The sequence below is a fragment of the Eleutherodactylus coqui genome, chromosome 6, assembly GCF_035609145.1.
Source record: "Eleutherodactylus coqui strain aEleCoq1 chromosome 6, aEleCoq1.hap1, whole genome shotgun sequence".
Lineage (NCBI taxonomy): Eukaryota > Metazoa > Chordata > Amphibia > Anura > Eleutherodactylidae > Eleutherodactylus > Eleutherodactylus coqui.
Genome location: NC_089842.1, coordinates 9832592 through 9855331, shown reverse-complemented (window position 1 = coordinate 9855331; position 22740 = coordinate 9832592). Strand labels below are relative to the sequence as shown.

General features: G+C 45.5%; 1 protein-coding gene across 2 annotated transcripts; it reads left to right on the top strand.

Moving 5' to 3' along the window:
• The first annotated feature begins 343 nt into the window (after positions 1-343).
• Positions 344-20192, top strand: LOC136631805 (membrane-spanning 4-domains subfamily A member 4A-like). Of its 2 annotated transcripts, XM_066606180.1 has the most exons (7): positions 344-478; positions 2768-2918; positions 7680-7805; positions 9217-9273; positions 10590-10763; positions 16405-16524; positions 18278-20190. In XM_066606180.1, exons 2-7 carry the CDS (start codon positions 2772-2774, stop codon positions 18368-18370), a joined length of 717 nt encoding a protein of 238 aa, XP_066462277.1. In that variant the 5' UTR covers positions 344-478; positions 2768-2771; the 3' UTR covers positions 18371-20190. The 2 variants fall into 2 exon arrangements, with proteins under 2 accessions (XP_066462277.1, XP_066462278.1); XM_066606181.1 differs by lacking the exon at positions 9217-9273 and having other exon boundaries at positions 18278-20192.
• Positions 20193-22740: the final 2548 nt, after the last annotated feature.

The following is a 22740-nucleotide window of genomic DNA, read 5'->3' as shown; positions in this document are numbered from 1 at the left end:
TTGATCACGCCCTTTTAGATATATATAAATATTTTAATTTTCATTAATAAAGGTTAAATTTTATTTATTGTTTAGTGGTTCCCTCGGTGATCCACATTATATAGTATCATTGAAAAATACAACTTGTCCCACAAAAAAACAAACTGCAGGCAGCTAAATCAATGCATAAATAAAAGTTATGATTTTTTTGAGCGGAGAGGAGAAAATGAAAGAAAAGGGGGCGGTCTTTAAGGGGTTAACTCTCTTCTGTGAGCTGGTCATACAATACACGGATATTCCTGCCCTAAAGCCTAAAAAGTATCTGTGCAACAAGTTACAAGAGCCGCACATTGTACGAGATCTGAACTGGCACATTTCCCACAAGGTCAGGAATGCGGCTCCTCCCCCTGATGTCATGTGACTTATGAGTCACTTCTGTAAACAGCCCCAGGATCTGACAGCGAGAAAACAGCGGATCCGTCTTCAGGTCAGACACGAGGTACCGGAGAGCGGACAGTCTGCACTGCAGGCTGATACTTTGTATCATACATTGTAGCGAACTGTCAGGACACGAGGGGGCGGCACTGCTGCTGCGTTCCGCTCACAGAGGGTTGGGTTCCTTTAGGACCTTTCAAACGGGACGGAATTTCGTTAATAGTGCAGATTTTTTTTATTGCGGAATGGGTTCTGTGGCTCGCTTGCTAATTGTAGAATTCCATCTCCTGTATGTTAGAAATCCACAGCAACAATTCTGTAAGACGTTCTTCATTTGGCAACAATAAGCTTTTCCGCAGCGGAATTGAATCTTGTGCTTTTGAATTAAAGAATTTAACCCCTTAATCTCCATGTTGACGTGGTATGCATGTGTTGGTTAACAGGTTCTATATATATTATTTATTTATTTTAATCTATTCTCTTTATTTATCAACAAAGTGATTTTTAAGTCTATTTTTTTTACAACAGACGATGTTTTGATTTCTTTCAAATTTTGTTTTTGCTTTCTCTCTGAGACCTTCGGGAGACCCTGTAATACTCTGCCCGTGTAGCTGCGGTTACAAGTTCTTACAAGATGCTTTTGCACTGACCAGTTTCTCTCCCGCCTCCATAGAGGAGCGGCCACCGCCTTGTTTTATGACGCATGGATGTAGCAGAGCCGAGCTAGTCAGACGTCTGGTTCTAGTGCAGTATTATACAGTTACTATAAGGCTGCGTTGGGGACAGTTTAGTTTTTTTTTTTCAGTTTCTCTCCTGCAAAAATGGAGCAGAGAGATGGAAACCCTGAACTGACCGTAAAGAAGGGGTAAAAGCAGCCTTACATGTATGTGCGGTTACTAGCACACGGCTCCAGAAACTGTGTTGCCAGCGAGCCAAAGAAAATTCCCTGTAACACAGGAAAGGACACAGTGGCGTACAATTTTCAAAATTGGCAGTGGAGTATATAGAAGTTATGGGGCTTCACAGCAATAATTAGAACTGCCCCCTAAGAGGGAGACTCCTCCCACTGCGGTCCCTTTGATTACAGCACGGTTGCTCTGAGACTGCTGGGAAGGAGGAGGACGGTGCTGCACTGCGACTGTGGGGAGAGGTGGGAGGAGTCTCCTGGTTACGTCAGCAGAGCGACCAGGAGAAGCGTGAAAAGTGGCAAGCCAGAGGTAAATACCAGGTATACCGAAAGGTAAGTTATTCTGAACAGGTGATCTAACAGCACCTACCACCCCCCAGACGCAATTGTGTTGGTGGGCATTAGTGAAATGACGAAGATAACCGGTCAGGTTCTGGTTAGCGTGCTCCACTGCCCGTTGGACTGTGGGTGGTAGGCTGAGGAGAAGTCCAACAATATAACCATAAGCTTGCCAAGAGATCACCAAAACTTGGACGTAAATTACACCCAACTATTAGATACAATATGCCTGGGAAAACCATGGGGGCGAAAAACCTGATCAATAAATCCCTCGGTAAGTTGACTGGCCAAAGGCATAAAATGAGCCATTTTAGAGAATCGGTCAACGACTACCCAAATAACTGCGTATCCTCTGGAGGTAGATCAGTGGTAAAATCCATGGCTGTATGCTGCCACAGAATCTTGGATATGGATAATGGACACCGCAGACCAGCAGGGTTTGATTTGGGGGATTTATTCGGGGCGCAGGAATTGCAGGCAGACACAAAGTCGCAGATGTCTTTTTCCAGTAAAGACGCTGAATCAATTCACTGGTTTTGCGCTGACCGGAATGACTGGCTAGCTTGGAAGAATGACCCCAGGATAGGACACCCTTTCTCTTGACCTCAGGCACAAAAGTCTTTGCCGACTGGATATCCTTAACCCGGAGAGGGGACATGGTTACCATTTTACGATGATAAACTGTGGAATCTCCTCAGAAGCATAATAATCAATGTTAGCGCATTAGCCAAAGCTGCCAAGCGCTTGCGGATCCTCCAGGGAAAGCAGAGAGCCGCTCCTTCTGCATCTAGACCTTGTCATAGGCCACATAAAATTACGTGGCGGTCCAGATTCTGCCTGTGGGCATTGAGTTTGACACACATGCTCTAAGGGGTTAAATGCCTAGGATTGTAGTTATCCCTGATGTAGCAGTGGGATCTCAGCTGTTACAGCCGGCACCCACTGCTGATGGCATGGACATGGCTCCTGGACATACTATTATGTCCCATTGGATTCAGGAAGGGGTTGAACCATTTCCATGTGTAACAGAATCCAGATAGGCTGCAGGAAGGGGATTATTATGTGTAACATTAATTTGGTCCCCCCTTCTGGTCTGTGCATTTGCAGAGCCATGTCTGCGGTCGCACCAGATGCAGGAGGATCTGTGGTTATCTCTCAAGTGAGACCACAAAATGCTGAAGGACAGCCCCACAACGCTCCAGCCAACATACCCAAACCACTTGTTAGATTTTACAGCGGAGAACCAGAAGTTCTGGGGGTAAGTGCACCATGCTCAGATTGGCATATATGGTCATGCAACCATCTGATGACTTATTGAGCTTTGCTGTTGTATTATGATGTAACCAGGACGCTCCTTGCAGCCACGTCTAACCACCCTCAAGGTGAGCAAGGGTGAAGACCAGGAGCTCTCATTGACTCTACTAAGTAGTGCAACTAGTGCCAAGACCGACCACTCTGGCTGGGTTAATCACATCTGTAACAGTTGGGCTGCTGGTTAACCTGTAGGAGAATTTTGCCTACATGACACCTTAAACAACACAGAATGTACACTTATGTCCTGTGCATTCCATGTTTGTATGGATGGACATTGAGAGCCGCTCCTGCCTCATAAAATACAGATGCCGGCTTTTTCTCACAGCTGACATCCATCAGCAACAGCCATGATCAGCATTAACACTGATTGTTGCTGTGAACCCTGTAAATGTCCCAATCGGTTTTACAGGCCTCTGAACGGCCCTCCCGCGATGAGATTGTTTGGTGCGTTCGGTTGGCTGGGCTGCCAGAAGCCCCCCAGGGCTACCATTGCAGATAGACTGACTGGTAGAATGCGGTAGAATGTAATACTATGGTATCACTCCTCCTCAGTATGCTTCGCTCCATCAGCCTAAAATACACTGCTCTCTCCTGGTTCTCCTCCTACCTCTCTGACCACTTTTTCAGCATCTCCTTCGCTGGCTCTTTCTCCTCTCCGCTCCCCCTTGCTGTTGGGGGTCCTCCAAGGCTCGGAACTCTGCCCCCCTTCTCTTCTCTATCTACACAGCTCCAATTGGACAAATCATCCGCAGAGTTGGCCTCCAATACCACCTCTACGCTGACGACACCCAGTTATACACCTCTTCCTGTGACATCTCTACACTTTCTGCCAAAACATCACCGATTGTTTGTCTGCTGTCCCTAACACCATGTCTTCCCTTTTTCTAAAACTTACCCTCTCAAAAACTGACCTCCTTGTCTTTTCGCCCTCAACCAGCCGACCTCCCCTCAACATCTCCATATCAGTATCTGGCACCATGATCCCCATACAGCACACCCGCTGCCTTGGGGTCACACTGGACTCTGACCTCTCCTTCAACCCCCACATTTAATCTCTGACCTGAACATGCCACCTGCACCTCCGGAGTATTGATAAAATCCGTCCATTCCTGACCACGGACATGCTAAAGACACTCGTTGCCGCCCTCATTCATTCTTGACTCGACTACTGCAACTCGCTGCTCATTGGCCTTCCCGGCACCAGACTCTCCCCTCTCCAAGCCATACTAAATGTGGCAGCTAGACTCCTCTTCATATCCAGTTGATTCTCTGACACCTATGCCAGTTGCTGCACTGGCTGCCCATCCACTACAGAACTCAATTTAAACTCCCTACCCTCACCACAATGCTCTCCATGGCGCCGCGCCACCGTACATCGCTTCCCTCCTGTGCATACATCGCCCATCCCACACACTCCGCTCTGCTAACACACTCAGATTAAACACCCCTCTAATACGAACCTCCCATGCTCACACAAAACTTCAGACTCGCCTTAAAGATGCACCTCTTCGTAGAAGTATACCAAACCTCATGATCAAGTCCCTCATCCCCACAATATGCCGCCTTTCCCACCTTATGGCCTTCCACTTTTGCCTATCATGTACACTTCCTGCCCTGAACCTCCTATTTGTGTCCCAAAAAGCTGTATATCACATGTTATTGTCACATTGCTGTGCTCCACCTTGCTCCGCCTCCTGCCCCTGTGCCTTCTGTATCACCCCCACCCCCTTTGTTTCCAAATAATTGAATACCCCATATAACTTTTGTATTTTCTGTAATTTTTGTATTGTTTGTGTTCCCCGTGTGCCTCGAAAACGCTGTGGAATAAGTTGGCGCTATACAAATAAAGATTATTATTACACTGCAGGGGAGAGCAAACGATCGTAAGTTCAAGTCCCCTATGAGGACTAAAAAAACATGTAATAATGATTTTAGAAAGTGTTATTATTTATTAGAAAAAATAAATGGTATTAAAAATTTAAAGAAACCATTTTACCATATTTATAATAAAAAAAAAACAAAAGAAAAAAAAACATATTTGGTATCGCTGCATCTGTAAAAGTCTGATCTATCAAAGTAATGTATTATTTATCCCACACAGTCAGTGTCATCTGGGAAAAAAATACCCCAGAATTGCATTTTTTTGGTAACCCAGTTTCCAAGAAAAAAATGTAACTAAAAACAATCTAAAAGTTGTACGCACTCCAAAATGATGCCAATAGAAACTTTAGGATATCCTGTAAAAAAAGAGCCCTGACACAGCTGTCAACAGAATAATAATGATCTTTATTTATAAAGCGCCAACATATTTCGCAAAACAGGGGGAACAGAAACAAAACCCCAGTTACATGCAGTGATCAGCTGTGCTGCTCCTTAGCTTAATTCCTCACATTCTGTATGTGTTTTTTTTTTCATTTTTCTTGCCCTGATGCCCATTTCTCCTTCTTAAATGCCATTCTGTTAGTGGCCGCCCACTTTTCAGGTTTTCTAGACCTTTTTGAATCCTCTTCCCTAGTGTTAGCTATCCCTCCTAGCTTTGCGTCGTCGACAAATTTTATCAATTTTCCATCAATTTCCTCCTCCAGATCCTTTACAAAAATGTTGACCAACACTGGGCCTAGGACAAAGTCTTGTGGTTCCCCACTTGATACATTCTTCCACTTGGATGTTCAGCCATTTATGACCACTCTTTGAGTACTCAGCCAGTTGTGAAGCCATCTTACAGTTGCCTTGTCAATCCCATATTTGGTCTTTTTTATGAGGATGGCTTGAGATACTCTGTCAAATGCTATACTAAAGTCAAGATATACTATATCTTATGCTGTTTAATAATTAAAAGATCTTTCCTGGTATAGAAGTCAGGCTCACAGGTCTGTAGTTTCCTGGATCCACCTTCTTCCCTTTTTTGAAGATAGGGGCAACCTTTGCCCTTTTCCAATCTTTTAGGACTTCTGTTAACTTTCAAGGAATACAGTGAGTGATTCAGCAACTACCTCCGCTGCTTCCTTTAGTATCCTAGGATGTAATTCATCTGGACCTTGAGACTTGAATTCATGTAAGTTAGCTAAGTGTTCCCTCCCCATCTCTCTGCTTATAGATAGCCTGCATTCTTTTATTCCCCCAATAGCACAGGGAAGATCAGATGATGTTCCATCTACTTTCTGAGGGAAAGCAGATACAAAATAGGAATTTAAAAGTTCGGCCTTCTCAACATCATTTTTAACCAATTCATCATTTCCATCCTGTAAACATCCAATAGCATCTTTGACTTTTCTTTTGACTCCCAAAATCCTTTTTGACCTTTGTTGCAAGCCTCAATTCATTATTAGCTTTAGCTTTTCTGACACTTGCCCTACAGTTTCTGCAGACCGCATTATATTTTTCTTTACATATTCCTCCCTCTTTCCATTTCATAAACACATTTTCTTCCTTTTAACTGCTTTTTACATTAGCACGCAACACAGCTCTTACATCACACTATGCAGAGCCCGCCCACTCCGCAACCGCAGAGAGAGAAAATAAATAGTTACAGAAACAGATTAGGGGTGGAACTCTGCCAGAAAACGCTCGTGTGATCCCAGCCAAACTGGGCCTGTACCTCTCTCTCCTGGGTGCCTGGCAGTCTCTGACAGTCAGGAGGCTCACACTACTATTTTCTTCTCTAGACATCTACATTAAAAAATGAAGCAACTTGAAGAATATGGCCTTTACTGAAATATATGTTACAATTTTGTAACTACAGCTCCTATGCAGACCTAGGTGTCTCCATGGTAAGCCAATAATAAAATATGTTGTCAGTCATATTTACTTCTGCAGTCAGTGCTCTCTGACTAGAGTTGTTCAGTTTTGCTTTTCTTCTATCTGACCCAGATCGCCATGTCAACTTATCCTGCAGAATATGACACACAGACATCTTTGGCTCTTGCTTTCCATCAACATCCCTATGTTATCTACATCTTTACACAATCTCCACTTTTATAGTCCCCAAGTTAGTAATAAATAATACCACATAGTAAAAGTACCCCTCCCCCCATAGCAAATAACAGGGGGCCCGCAAAACATGTAGATGGAGAGATCAGGTGTCCAGATCATCTTCAGGGAAGGTGGAGAGAGCAAATCCATGCATAACTCAAAGGCCTGAGTGGGAAATGGATAATGGTTAAATGACCAGCACCCTCTAGTAAGGGTGCACAGACTGATGGTGATTGGCAGGCTGGAGAACTCCACACCATCAGTCACCTCAATTTACCACACTTGCAACAGTTTGCCCATGGAAACAAATAGTACTACAGGTCCCAAGAGCACAACATGACAAAATGGGGAAACGGACGTCACCAATCAGAGAAGACTTTCCCTATGATCACTGGAGGTAACTGCACTCTAATCACTATCACTGTGTAGAGCTAGAGTCTGACTATTATTTGATGCCATTATATAATATAAAGAGATCTACAATGGTTGTGAATGTGGATATACAGTAATGAGGTTTCAAACCAGTTTTTTTCACTGAGCATTTTATTTGTATTATGTTTATCCCGCTTTCCCTGCATTGTCGGGCGCCACATCATATAATGGCGCTATACATTTTATAATGGCTGCACATTTAGTATACTTATGGGTTTGTATCCTTATTTCTGTCGGATCGCCTGTTGGTCTCCTACAGTTATACTATAAAAGGTCAAAATGAATTTCTCTTATTCTGCAGACAACACAGATATTTGTAGGGATTATTCTTCTGAGCATCGGCATTGTCTTCGTAATATTGGAGCATAGGAGCGATGAGCCGAGAATTGTGACTCTTTCTGGGGTCCCAATATGGTCTGGAATACTGGTAAGATACATACATGTAAAGTGAACTTCTAGTTGTGCCACTTACCTGCTATTTTCTTTCCTCAGGGCTTGCCTGCTTTTTATATAGATTTATTCTTTACATAGTAGCTAAATGCAAACAGTTAACCCTTTAGTGACCAGCACAGAGTGTTTCTATGTATTGGCCTGCTGCGCTTTAATCCCCGAGGACGTAAAAACATGCTTCCCCTGGGGATTAAAACACTGCCTAGATTAAAATGTTAAAAATTCATGTTACATTTGTACGTCTCCTAAATGGTTAAAAAAAAAACAAAGGTTTTTTCAATGTGCATCTAGAATAAAGTAAACAGATGGAAATATATATCTTATCAAAAATTTCTATAGTATGTTTGCACATATTTGAGATATTGCAGTTGAAAATGTGAAAAAATGATGATTTTTTCAACATTTTTCCAATTTTGATGCTTTTAATAAATATACACAAATTCTATGGGTCTATTTTTACAACCTAAATGAAGTAAAATATGTCTTGAAAAAGCAATGTCAGAATCACTTTCATATGCAAAGCCTTTACAGTGTTATTCTATGTTAAAGTGACATGTCAGATTTCTAAAATTTGGCCTGGTCATTAAGGCGCAAATAGGCTTGGTCACTAAGGAGTTAATATAGGCAACGCACATGACTACCAGGGCTGGCTCTAGGCTTATACAAGTCTTTGGGGGACAGTCTCAGTGGGCTTCTTTGCAATGTGCCATGACACATGCGGTAGTAAATCTGCAACAGTGCATACAGTGACCACATAATGGTAAATACCAGGTCAACACAGCTATTTTGCAGACCATATTAGTGATTACAGTACTGTTAGATCCAGTGATTACAGGTGATGTCCTCTCTGACTGGAGTTCAGTTTCCTTTTTCTTCTGTATCCGGCCCAGACTGCAATGACGATTTCTCCAGGCCACAACCTGTCTCTGCAGAATTTGACGAACAGACATCTTTGGCTCCTTGTTTTTCCAAACCCTCCCTACATTATCTACACCTTTGCACAATCTCTCCTTCTATAGTACTCCAGATAGTAATAATGGGCATGGGAAGGAGTCCTCCCTCCAGCTGGCTGTTTAGACATGTAGTCAGCTTTAACCGCAGCATCTAAACAGTTTACCGCAATCACAACTTACGCTGATAGTGGCAGTTGCTGACGACTGTGAGCTGTCAAAAACAGCTGATAACCACCTAGTATGGAGCAGACTTGGCTCCTGAGCCCACTCCTAACATCCTTCATGACCACATGACATATATTTAGGTTATGCAGTTGGGAAGGGGTTAAGGGTACATATATTACCTTTTCCTGGATTTATGTAATTGATAAAGTATTTTTTTTCTTGATCTCTGCTGTAAAATAAGAGTTAATTTTGTCACATTCATCCTTACAGTTTATTATATTTGGATCGCTATCAGTTTCTGCTTCAAGGAAGCCAACAGTTGGAAAGGTAAGATGAGGATGATCAAACCTGCTTCCCTTTAATATGTCAGTGAAGGATGATGCCAAGAGGCTTCCAGTACAAAGATGAAAGTTAACCACTTGGACCATTTAGTTTTTGAGATTATTTCTTTCACGAGTGGTTTTCTTAGTTGGCGACTTCAGTAGGTCGTCGCTGGTCCACTTTCTTTCCCTACTGCTCATTCTCTTGTGAAAACATCCCTAAGGGTGCCTACACACTAGCGATATATTTTCTTGCAATGCTAGAGCGATTGCCTCACAGTGCAGAGGAAACTCTGCAATATCGCTCAGTGTTTTCAATGGGACCGGCAGCAGTATTGCCTGCCCCATTGAAAACATAGGGAGCACATCGCAGACTTCTGCCACAACTGTGACAGCTATGGCAGAGGGTTCCTTCATCCCCTTCATTCCTTTCTCCCCCTAGCTGAAAAAAAGGTAAAAAAAAATAATTATGCAGCCAAAGAGACCAGTGCTTTCTGGGGGTGGGGATTTTTCAATCCCTGGCCTCCAGAAGACCGAAGACAACTGTTGGGGCCGGAAAGAAGAACCAGATGTCTCTTCTAGGTGAGTATAATTTCTTATCTCTTTTTAGAGCTAGGGATGATTTTCAGGGAAGGGCTTATATTTCAAGTCTTTCCCAAAAAATCATCGCTGCGGGGGTTGTCTGCAACCCTATGTTTTCAATAGGGCTGGCTCTGCTGCCGCTGGCCCCTATTGAAAACACTGAGCAATAGCGCAGATTTTTTTCTCTGCGCTGTGAGGTTTCAGAGAAAAAATCGCAAATAAGTATATAACCATTGGTTTCATAATCATGTGTTTTCACTCGCTTTCGCATCACAAGAAAATATATCGCTAGAGGGTAGGCGCCCTAAAAAGTGTAAAGTAACCTGGCAGCAAGTGTTTAATCTCCATGCAATGCCTCCAATGTCCATTTAAAGAGTTGTCCACAATACACACTGGCAAACTGGGTCCTCCGACGATATTCTTCACAGCTGCTCTCCACTGTGGCAGGTCCTGAATGCCTGACTCCCCTCTACTAATTGGGTTGTCTCATTAGAGACAGAAGTTTTGGGATTGGAGCCACCAGCAACTTTAGTCAGCCAGAGTGGGAGGCGTTCTTACACAGTTGTTCTCCACTCAGGCTTACATAGGGGGTTCCTGAACTGGTTTCCTTCTTTATGATGTCCATCTACTCTAATAAGACAGATGGATGATGGTTGCATTCCCGAGACAACCCTGTTTACAGCGATATCCCTAGTAGGGTGTGTGAAAATGAGAAGTAATGACTGTTATTTTGTTTTCCAGGTAACCGCCAGCTTGGTGATGAGCATCTTCAGCTCTCTAGTCTCAGCTGGTGGAGTAACGATTTCTGCACTTGATGTAGGCATAGGACACTCTTACCGCGCCGGATACCAGAGGTGGACATATTGTGCATATTATAATAATGATCCGCAGTGCCTCGGAGTATTCACTCCAGAGGTAAGAATCATTCCCTTATATCGGTCCGTCACTATGCAGCAGCTGTGAGCAGCACCACTTAAAGAAATTGGATAAGTCTAGAAAAACCCAGCTATTGTCTTCCAGAAACAGCGCCACTCTTGTCCGTTGGCTATCTCTGGTATTGCAAAAGATTGCATTCACTACTTGCATTAGTCATATTGCAGTACATATTCATCTTTGACTAAGACTCTGCTCACATCACGGTTTATATTCAGTGTCACAAGTTTAGTGCAGGACTAAAATCTCGTATTGTAGCCACTTACGGGATTGTAGCAATGTTCAGGAGTAGCCGAGGTCTGGTTCACAAGATTGCGGTGCAGTACAGCGGATTTGGGCAGAAGAATAGTCAAGAGGTATAGCCGAGGTCAGGCCAATCCACAACAGCGTTAATCTTGGTAGGGTACATACTCCGACTGTTTGGGGAGATGATATACCCCAGAAACTGCATCCAGGTATGTTCAAATTCACATCTCTCTAGTCGCTCCAAGACCAACCAGATATGGTTACGATGTTCCATGTTGTGAGAGAAATTGAGGATGTCATCGAGGTAGGCCACCACAAATTGATCTAGTAGGTCTGGAAATACATCGTTAATAAAATGTTGGAAGGTACCAGGAGTATTGCAAAGACTGAAGGGTATGACCAGATATTCAACGTGTCTATATCTTGTTCTAAACGCTATTTTCCATTCATCCCTGGGGCGGATCAGATTATATGCTCCTCTGAGGTACAGTTTAGTAAAGATCTTTGCTTCCCGCAGCCTTGCTAGCAGTTCCGGGATTAACGAGAGATGATAGCCATTCTTCATAGTGATCTTACTCAGTTCCTGGTAATCAATGCATGGTCGAAGAGTAGAATCTTTCTTTTCAATGAAAAATATGACTCTTTCCGCAGGAAAGGATGAGGGCTTAAAGGGGTTGTCCCGCGGCAGCAAGTGGGGTTATACACTTCTGTATGGCCATATTAACGCACTTTGTAATATATATCGAGCATTAAATATGTGCCATACAGAAGTTATACACTTACCTTCCCTGCGCTGGCGTCCCCGTCTCCATGGAGCCGTCTAATTTCAGCGTCTAATCGTCCGATTAGACGTGCTTGTGCAGAAGTGTCTTCACCCTTCTGGTCGTTTCAGGCACGAGCGGCGTTCTGGCTTCGCCCCCTTCTACGCATCATCGCGTAGCCCCGCCCCGTCACGTGTGCCGATTCCAGCCAATCAGGAGGCTGGAATCGGCAATGGACCGCACAGAACCCACGGTGCACCATGGGAGAAGACCCGCAGTGCATCGTGGGTGAAGATCCCGGCGGCCATCTTGGAGGAAAAGAAAGAAGATGCAGAGAGGGGATTCGGGTAAGTAATTTTTTTTTTTTTATTTCAACACATCCCTTGGGTTTGTTCTGCGCTGAACGGGGGGCCTATGCAAAAAAAACCCCGTTTCGGCGCGAGACAACCCCTTTAACCCCTTGAGTGGCGGGTTTCCTACCACCCTGTCGTGCCCACCAGGGCAGGTTTTTTAAAATGGTCTAATCTTGCGTCTCAAGAGCCATAACTTTTTCATTTTTCCATTGACACGGCCATATAAGGGCTTGTTTTTTGCGGGACAAGTTGTGATTTTTTAAACAGGGGGGAGGAAAAAAAGAAATGGGGAAAAAAGAAAAAAAGGGGCCATGTCATTAAGGGGTTAAATAATGTATTAACTTCCTTCTCTGGGTCATTACGACGCATGGATACCACATGTGTGATTGTATTTTTGATTTTTTACAAAGTAAAGGGACACAAGTGTTTTTATAATTTTTTTTAAATTTTTAAACTTTTTTTTTTAATTTTTTTTTTTGTACCTTTAGGGGACTTCCACAGGGACCCATCAGGACCCCCTGATCACATTCCGGGGGTCTGATGGTGACAGCCCTTTACATGCTGCAGTGACAGCCCTTTACATGCTGCAGTCACATAGACTGCAGCATGTAAAGGGTTAACACAGCAAAGATCGGAGGTTTTCTCTGATCTCTGCTGTAAGAGCTGGTACCTAGCTGTCCTCTGACAGCCAAGCACCAGCTCTCCCTGCCACAGAGACCATCGGCTTGCTTCTGACAAGCCGATGGTCTCTATGGCAACCTGTAAACAAACCAGTGCAGGAGATTGCCGACATATCTGCAATATCTTCTGCTGGTTTTTTAAAGCCCTTGCTTTGTTCTCTGTGGGACTGTGCAGGCAGAGCACACTGTCACAGCTTGTGGCATTGTGCTCTGCAGCTCCCATAGTGATACATAGCCCGGAAATCTTCCGGCTATGTCACTATGAGCAGTGGAGCTGGTCCCGGAAATTTTCCGGGCGTGCCACTCAAGGGGTTAAGGAAACACTTTTTTAGATCTTCATCCAAATTTTCCTGAAGGCCTTATAATTCCGGTTCTGAAGGTTTGTAGATACACTGAAATGGAACACAAGATCCATGATAAAGCTAAATAGGACATTCATACGGCCAATGAGGGGGCAGTTGATCGTTGTTTTTCCTGCAAACATCGTTAAACAACTGGTATTGTGGTGGCAACTTCCACTTTCTAGGGGAGCACTCTTAAGGTCTTGCCGCTGACTGGATGTGGGCAGCAATTTACCTTACAACGGGGAAGGTGATAGTTCTTATTTCCCTGTTGATGGCCGGGTTGTGAATAAAGAACCAAGGGATTCCTAAGATGACTGGAATTTTTGGAGAGATGAGATGAAAACTGAACATCTCATGATAATTCGACTGCATGTGAATTTTCAGTTCATTTGTCTCCTGAGTGATAGACACATAAACCAGGTTCTCGTCCACCATTTCCATGTCAATAGGTTCAGTTTTAGCTCCCGTTGCAATATGGTTATCCAGAGCGTATTGACAATCCATGAAGTTCCCTTCTGCTCCTGAAGCTAACATGGCAGTGCCTATGATTTTGTCGCTCCCCATAATTATCTTGATAGGGATAACAGTGGAGGGATGGGTGATGTCTCTCTTTGTCCTCTTGGGTGATGGATAGAATAACTGGCAGATCAGTGTCTGGTTCTTTCAGGACGGCAGAGTAAATTATGGTCTTACCATGTGTGAGGGCGATGGTCCTCTGGAATTCATTAGAACAGTTCATAGCATAATGACCAGACCCCCCACAATACAGGGATAAATTCCCAGAGTGATGCCTCTCTTTCTCTGCCATGTGGAGGGGTTTGCCCCTGGGAGCAAAAAACGTAACTTCTCCTTTCACCGTTCCGTAAGCCTCTGATCCCTGTGGATGCTTAATTGAATGAAATCTTCCTAACCACCCAGAGTCTCCACTCTGGCCAGCTCGTCTCTAACCTCTTTTGAAAGTCCTTTTCGGAATAAAAAATGGAAAGAAAGAGAAAGAAAAACGCAACATGGCACGCTAACACAGCGTGACCGCGTTAACTACAAACCCCCTTCATGAGGATGACGCGTCACGTAGCCCCCATTGGATGACCGCGCCATCCAATGAGCTTCATCAAGCTTAATGACACGGCACGCCAATTCAGCATGATAGTGGCACACATTAGCCCCATCCCTATTATGACGCGGTACGTGGTCCCCACGTGACCACAACGCGCTACTAAACACGCCCCCAGTGTCCAATCCCTACACTATACTTTGATTTCTTAACATTCTACTGCTCGTTTTTTCCTGCAAATCTGATAGTTGTCTCTGGGCCCCCTATCCACACAAATTTGTTTACAATTGCCCAAATGTAACTTTTATTCCATCCTCCAGTTACTTTAACGCTGGCTCTTCCCCCTATCACCATGTCATACATTATCATAGCAAACCCCGCCCACAAAATGGCGCTACCCACGGATGCATCGAGCATTTTCACTTTCGATTTCATTATAAATGTGAGTACATGTCTTATGCTTTTTATGTATCATATGGCTTGAGAAAGATGTCATCGGGACACCGAAACGCGTTGCCTGTCTAATACGTTATCCACAATCGGTGGATTGTTTAATAAAACCTTGGATTTTATCCAGTACACCGGTGTGTACCATCATCTGTGATTGGAGTCTACACTTCAAGGAGGGGGTTTCTGTATCTACACACCCCCTCCTCCCCAGTAAGTGTCTTTCCTACACTATCGCTTGCCTTTACGCTTACCGCTAAAGACAAAGTGTTCTTCATATATACAACACAAAGTACCTTGTAGCGCGGTGACAAATTTTTTCTAACAATATTGTATTATATAACTCTGACATTGCTTGTTGCCTAAAATGTGGAAGGAGGCTTCATCACTAAACACTAAAGACTCCATGAAACCATCGCTTTCTATTAGTTTGCAGACTTTAGCAGGAAGAATGTGGCCTCGCTTTGTCGTCTGGTATCAGAGTTGGTAACAATTGCAATCAGCAGGGATAACATTGTAAACATTTGCGCAGAATCTTCCACACCATCGGCGTCGGGATGTCAAATTCTCTGCCTGCTCTGACCGTGCATTTCTAAAGACTTTTGTGGAAACCTGCAGGGCCACGCTCCACTGTTTCCACTCTTACTGGTGGATGGACGGGTGATTTTCACTTTAAGATACAACCTTTTTCCTTAAAATTGGAGTAATAAACTGTATTTGAAAATGCACCCCCTTTTGTATGTGTGTGGGGGGGGGGGGCATAATGTTACAATCGTGACCAAAGAGGACTAGGTATGCACGCGGGTATCTGGCAAATTGTCCCTGTGCTACCGGGGAGGTTGACCTGGCCCTACCGAAGCGGGGACATTGCCCTAATAAGGGCAGCCCAGCGGTCTTCGGATCTCAGCCCTAGCTCATCCTAGGAGCCATGCACCAGAACAGGATGCATTCACATGACAGGGACTGAACAACAGGACACACAGAGCCAGAATACACAGCATACAACAGCCAAAATGCAACCACTAGTAACAGATGATAAGCTGAATATAAATACCAGGTATTAGTTGACATTTTGTACAAGATGTGAAAGCTAGCAGACCACTTCATGGCTCCTAGTTATACCGCTAGTCCCTAGACTAACCAGGAGTCCAGCAGAACCGAACACGGCTCACACAGCACCCTGCAACAGGACAGGACACAGATCACACAGCAAGCTGACACAAAACTGACAGAATTCAAACGGACAAGAACCAGCAAGACACAGATCACATCCAAACAATACAAGATCAGCTTCAGACTGACCAGGAGCTGGGTTTATATGTGAGCCCAGACCCAGGGGATTGGGTAGCAGGAAGTACCACACCCAGCCAGCTCAATTAATCCTCAACCACCTGTAGCTGTGGTGCTAGGAAGCCTAGAACTACAGATCCGGGCAGCACACATAACACACAGCATGTCTATGGACAGACTTTGCTGCAGAATTTGCGGCGGGTGTCTGACCACAAATTCCACAGCGATAATTCGTCCGTAGGCATTAGCCCTAAGACTGTCGAATCCCACAAAATATAAATACAAAGTTGTTACCACATGGCAATCAAGACCTTTATCCTGAGTCCCAATGCATGTTTCGCATCTGCTTTCTCAAGGGGGTCAACTGCTCCTTCATATATTGTAGCCCAGAAGAGATTCCGATCTGTGTGTCGTGTCCTACAAAACGTCTCCTTTCTTTCTCTTTCAGCCTGCTGGAATCGGTTTTGTGTCATATGTTTTACTGCTTTACATGCTGATGTTGTGCATTAGTATATCCACAAGTGTGTTCGCCTGCAGAACTGTCTGCCGAACAACTTTGGAAGATACGGTAAGTTGCCGAATATGTAGCTTATTGTACTTACTACAAGGGGTGCTGGAACTCCCACCAATCCCAAGAATGGCTGCAGAGTTGGCGCTAAAACACGAGGGTTTGCCATGTGCACAGACACTCCATACCCCTGCAGAGAACCCCTATGGGGCCATAGACCCTCCATATATGACCCATTATAACTCCCATTGGAGTATGGAGGAGGCCGCGCATCAGACCATTGCTCGGCCTCCTCCATACTCTACACAGACTGATCTCTGAAGTCTCAGCCGCTCACTTTCTAACTTGCAGACTCCTCTCCTTGACTGATTCACAGACTGACTCCAACTGCACTCTGCACTGACTTGCATCCACCTTGTAAACACATATAACAAGCAACATCACATGACTCACAAAATGATACATTTTCCAGATATGACCCAGACATTAACCCATTCAGTACTGCAGAAGTTCAATACACATAAATCTAATGCACTCCACAAGTAAGACACAACATAAGACATACATGTAACATTATGAATCATCATCTGTCCGAATTTACAATCAGCTGGAGAAGCGGCAGACAAAAACAGAGACCCCCTTTGGGAACTACACTGTGAGAGAGCGTCCTCTACTCATATGGTTTGGGCTTCTAAGTATCTTCGTTCTGCCGCATCTTATATACACAGAAAGATGTGTACATGCAGTTATTGACAACACACCTGTGGATGGCTAATCCCTCAGGCATCTATGAGTCAAAGGTCACAAGACCATTCAGATAATTGATGGCCCATTGCCAGATAATTACAAAGCTTCATTTGTTTAAAGGATACATAGTGGGCATAGCTAAAGAGTTATACAGGCGCAGGTCAATTACAGGATCATATTAGTTCTGACAAAGTTAAGGATATAAGACATCCCTTTATACAACTATCTCTACAGTGCTGTATTCGACTTCCAATTGGCTGTAGAGGTCAGGTGGGAGGTCTGGAGGACTTGAGATCGTAGAGAGCTGTAATCTGGAGAGCAATGTATGTGGTACTGAGCCTTAAGAGAGACTGCATTGCCAGGAGAGAGAGAGCTGCCGAAGGAGTGAAAAGTTGGCTTGGGGAGCCATAGAGGACGTAACCTGTAGAATCTGTGCCTGTGTGAGAAGCACAAGAAAGGAGGTGGCCGGTGTTTGAGAAGCACAGCCCCATAACGCGCCAGTACTGAACCCGCTAAGAGAACAAAGCTGCAGGGACTACAGCCGGAGAGATGGCTACAAATGATTACATCGTCCTCCAGCTCTTCGACTCGCCCCAATAGATGTCCAAAGAGGCGTAACTTACATTAGAGTACTGAACAGGCACATGTAAGTGAGGTGGGCCTTCAGGAAAGGACCCGACGTCTGCACACGACTAGTGACTAGAACGCAGGCCAGAGGAAGACATATACATCCACCAGTTGGAGACAACTTATTGGACATCAACCGCCATTACAGGGATGAAACATTGGCTGATACTACCTCATGTGAGGTGTGCTGCTGATATCTGTGATGTATAACAGATTGTTACCATCCCCCACCCACGGGAGAGATAAACATATTCTTAGAGTCAGACAGGTTGTCTAACATAACTGATTAACCCCATATTGCTCATCTATTACTGGAAGCTTCTACGGCCCGGTGTCCGCCCCGCACTGATCCCTCTGTCACCTGCCCTACCGCCACACAAACATCCAATAGAGTTCCATGATTATACAGATAAGACTAATGAAATGTGTTTTGTTGCAGACTGTCGTCATCTATCAAACCACGACTGTGAATGTACCTGATACAAGCGGAGATGTTCCTCCCGACTACTCAGCAGCCGTGACGTCCGACTAAAAGGCACAGACAGAAAGTCATTAGTCGTTGTCATACAGCCACTGCAAGACGAATACATTCCAGTGCATTTACAAGATCCTTGGATGCAACCTGTGACTTATAGCATTTCTAGTAACTGCAGCGAATCTCTAAACCTTCAGTTATAAAGCAATATCATAGCATATACACTGTCAAAAACAATCCAGCCCCCAGAAGAAGTTGTCATTTTGCTGCGAACCCCGTCCTGCGGTTCCATCTCAGGCAGATCTGTAAATTATGGGAGTTGTGGTGATTAGATGAACGGTCTTGTCACCAGAGGCCCTAAAAGTGGTTTCCCCCCCTGTACTATAAAAGGCTCTCGGAGGCCCCTTGTGTGTAGTGACCTCTTCTTCCGCTTCTAGAGCTTGTTGACGACTACATGCCTCTACAAAGCCAGAATTTGAGAGGGGCGCATTATTGGAATGTGAGAGGTTGGATGGTTGCATCGACGAATTGTCCGCCACAGTGCGAGATTTCAGAGCGGTGCATGGTCGGCGCCAACTACGGCCGCATCAGCATTATGGTTTCCTGGAAAGGGGCACTTATGGGCTCATTCACACAGGTGTATTTGCACTTTATCTGCTTTATGCATGTAATATGGACAGTTTTATCTCCATTGATTTGCACTGGGGTATTCAAACACGCGTTTTATACGCAGGTAAAAAAAAACCACAAGTCCTACTTGGGTCTATATTACAGACCAAAAGTGTCCATCAGAGTCAATGTGATTGCGTAAATACACAGTGAATACTCATGTATATGTATTTACTAGAGATGAGCGAGCGTACTCGTCTGAGCTTGATGTTCGTTCGAGTATTAGTGTGTTCGAGATGCTCGTTACTCGAGACAAGCACCACGCGGTACTCGAGTCAATTCCATTTCCTTCCCTGCATGTTTAGCGCCATTTTCTAGCCAATAGACATGCAGGGAAGGCATTACCGCTTCCTCCTGTGATGTGCCAGCCCTATCCCACCCCCCTGCAGTGAGTGGCTGGTGAGATCAAGTGACCGCCGAGTATTTAAGGCAGTCCCGCCCCAGACACGCTGGCAGAGATAAGGGAGAGTGGGGCTGCTGCTATAGGGAGAGTGTTAGCGTCTTCAAGAACCCCAACGGTTCTTCTTAGGGCCACATCTGACCATGTGCATTACTGTTGTGGCTGCTGGGAGCAGTTTTGCACCAAAAATATTTTTTAATCTCGGGCTGTGCAGGCTATTACAGCTATAGCGTTCTAAGTCTGTAGTCTGTAATACAGAGTATAGGGACAGTGGTAGTGTAGGATCCTGTCTACAAGAACCCCAATGGTCCCTCTTAGGGCTACCTCTGACCGTGTGCATTTTACCGAGTAGCTGCTGGGAGTTGTAGTGCTTCACTATTACCCAGCTAGGCCTTTTTGCAGCCTTGCATATAATTTTTTTCTGGCTGCAGTTTGCGTTACATAACCACTGTCAGCCTCCAACTGTACGCCAATAATACCATAATTATTCACACCGCTCTGTGTCTGCCGTTAACTTCACATACAGCGTACGGCGACAGCCACTGATAGAGGGAAAGTCATATACACGCTATATAGCCTGTATTCTTTTTCAAAAAAATTTAAATAAAAACTCCTTCGTTGGGCTACCCCTGACCGTCTGAAATTTACTGGGTGTCTTGTGGGAGTTGTAGTGCATCACTACTGCACTGCTAGGCCTGTTTGCAGTCTTCTGTATTCTTTGTTTCTACCTGGAGTTAGCGTTACAATACCGCTGTCAGCCTCCAACTGTACGCCAATAATTCCATAATTATTTACACCGCTCTGTGTCTGCTCTATTCGTAATCCACCATGCTGAGGGGTAGGGGTCAAGGACATGCACGTGGACGCGGGCGAGGACGCGGAGGTCCAAGTGAGGGTGTAGGCACAGGCCGAGTTCCTGGTCCAGGTGAATCGCAGCCGGCTGCTGCAGGGTTAGGAGAGAGGCAAGTTTCTGGGGTCCCCAGCTTCATATCACATTTTTTGGGTCCACGTGGTAGACCTTTATTACAAACAGAGCAGTGTGAGCAGGTCCTGTCGTCTATATCTCTCTGACGGCACATTGGGTGAATTTGTTGGAGGCTGGGACCGAGTCAGAGCCTGGGACCGCACACGTCCTACCCACACCCAGAATAGCGGGTCCTTCCTCGGTTCTGGTATCTGTGGCGGTCTATGCCACCTTCTTTAAACCTTCCCCCTCCTCCTCCTCCTACGCAACCTCTATCTCTCAATAAAGAAATGGGAGCAGCACGTCGCCTGCAGTCGGTGTGGCGCGGCAGCACAGTGTTGGGCAAACATCAGCAGGCCGTGATGAAACTACTCAGCCTAGGTGACAAGAGGCACATGGCCCCCGAGCTGTTGCAGGGTCTGACAGAGCAGACCGACCTCTGGCTTTCGCCGCTGAACCTCCAACCGGGCATGGTCATGTGTGACAACGGCTGTGATCTGGTGGTGGCTCTGCAGCTCGGCAGCCTCACACACGTGCCATGCCTGGCCCACATCCTCAATCTGGTGGTTCAGCGGTTTCTGAAAAACTACCCGCACTTGTCTGACCTCCTCCGCAAGGTGCGCCGCGGCTGCGCACTTTTCCGCAAGTCCACCACGGACGCTGCCACCCTGAGGACCCTGCAACATTGGTTTAATCTGCCAGAGCACTGGCTGCTGTGTGACGTGCCCACACAGTGGATTTCTACGCTCCACATGTTGGCCAGGCTGTATGAGCAGCGTAGAGCAATAGTGGAATACCAACTCCAACATGGGCGGCGTAGTGGTAGTCAGCCTCCCCAATTCTTTACCGAGGAGTGGGCCTGGATGGCAGACATCTGCCAGGTCCTTGGAAACTTTGAGGAGTCTACCCAGACGGTAAGCGGCGATGCTGCAATCATTAGCGTCACCTTTCCGCTGCTATGCCTGCTGAGAAGTTCGCTGCGAAGCATAAAGGCTGACGCTTTGCGGTCAGAACAGGAGATGGGGAAGAGAGAATGTCGCTTGATAGTCAGAGCACCCTGATGTCTATATCTCAGTGCGTTTTGGAGGAGGAGGAGGGGGAGAAGCAGGAGGAGGAGGGGGAGGAGACAGCTGGGCACCCTGCAGAGGGTACCCATGCTGCTTGCCTCTCATCTGTTCAGCGTGTATGGGCTGTGGAGGAGGAGGATGATGAGGATCCTGCAAGTGATCTTCCTAGTGAGGACAGCCATATGCTGCGTACAGGTACCCTGGCACACATGGCTGACTTCATGTTAGGCTGCCTTTCTCGTGACCCTCGCGTTTGACGCATTCTGGCCCCTACGTATTACTGGGTGTACACACTGCTTGACCCACGGTATAAGGAGAACCTTTACACTCTCATTCCCGAGAGGAAAAAGGTTCGAGAGTGATGCAATACCACAGGGCCCTGGTGGACAAACTGATGGTAAACTTCCCATTGACAGTGCTAGTGGCAGCAGGCGCAGTTCCGAGGGCCAAGTAGCAGGGGAGGCGCGGAGATCAGGCAGCATGTCCAGCGCAGGCAGGCAGGGGAACACTCTCCAAGGCCTTTGCCAGCTTTATGGCTCCCCAGCAAGACTGCGTCACCACTCCTCAGTCAAGGCTGAGTCGGAGGGAGCACTGCAAAAAGATGAGGAGGGAGTACGCAGCCGATCGTACCACCGTCCTCCATGATGCCTCTGCTCCATACAACTATTGGGTGTCAAAGCTGGACACATGGCACGAACTTGTGCTGTATGCCCTGGAGGTGCTGGCTTGTCCTGCCGCTAGCTTCTTGTCAGAGAGGGTGTTTAGTGCAGCTGGGGGAATCATAACGGACAAGCGTACCTGCCTGTCAACCGACAGTGCCGACATGCTTACATTCATAAAGATGAACAAAGCCTGGATTTCCCCAGACTTCTCTTCTCCACCAGCGGAAAGCAGCGGTACCTAAGGATTCTTTTCGCTGCAACCGTAGATAAAAGCATGCTTCTCTATCACCGGAAAAACGGGGCATTTATCTTTGTCAATCTTTCTCTGACATTAGTCCTCCTCCTGCTACTCCTCCACTAGAAAGAACATGTCATCGCGCTGAACGGCCAATTTTTCTGCGGCCCAAAAGGCTCATCTACATCTACCAATGTTTTTACAATTTTTCAAAGTTTCAAAAGTATTGATACTTTAACATGAACCAATTGTTTCAACAGGGCTGCCTCCAGGCTCTGTTACAAATTAAGCAACACTGAGCTATATGTTTCAAAAAAATATTTATGGGTTTCACCTGCCCTCTCGGTTGATACATTTTTCAGAGCTACACTTGTACTCTTGGTACACTTATTTTTCGGGCCCACGCCTACACTCTAATCCAACTAATTTT

Bases quoted from the DNA above. Each gene is read 5' to 3' on its own strand.
- LOC136631805 (XM_066606180.1), top strand. From the start codon at position 2,772: ATGTCTGCGGTCGCACCAGATGCAGGAGGATCTGTGGTTATCTCTCAA. The intron at 7,806-9,216 runs GTAAGATACATA...TCATCCTTACAG, and splicing joins CAATATGGTCTGGAATACTG to TTTATTATATTTGGATCGCT. The intron at 9,274-10,589 runs GTAAGATGAGGA...TTTGTTTTCCAG, and splicing joins GGAAGCCAACAGTTGGAAAG to GTAACCGCCAGCTTGGTGAT.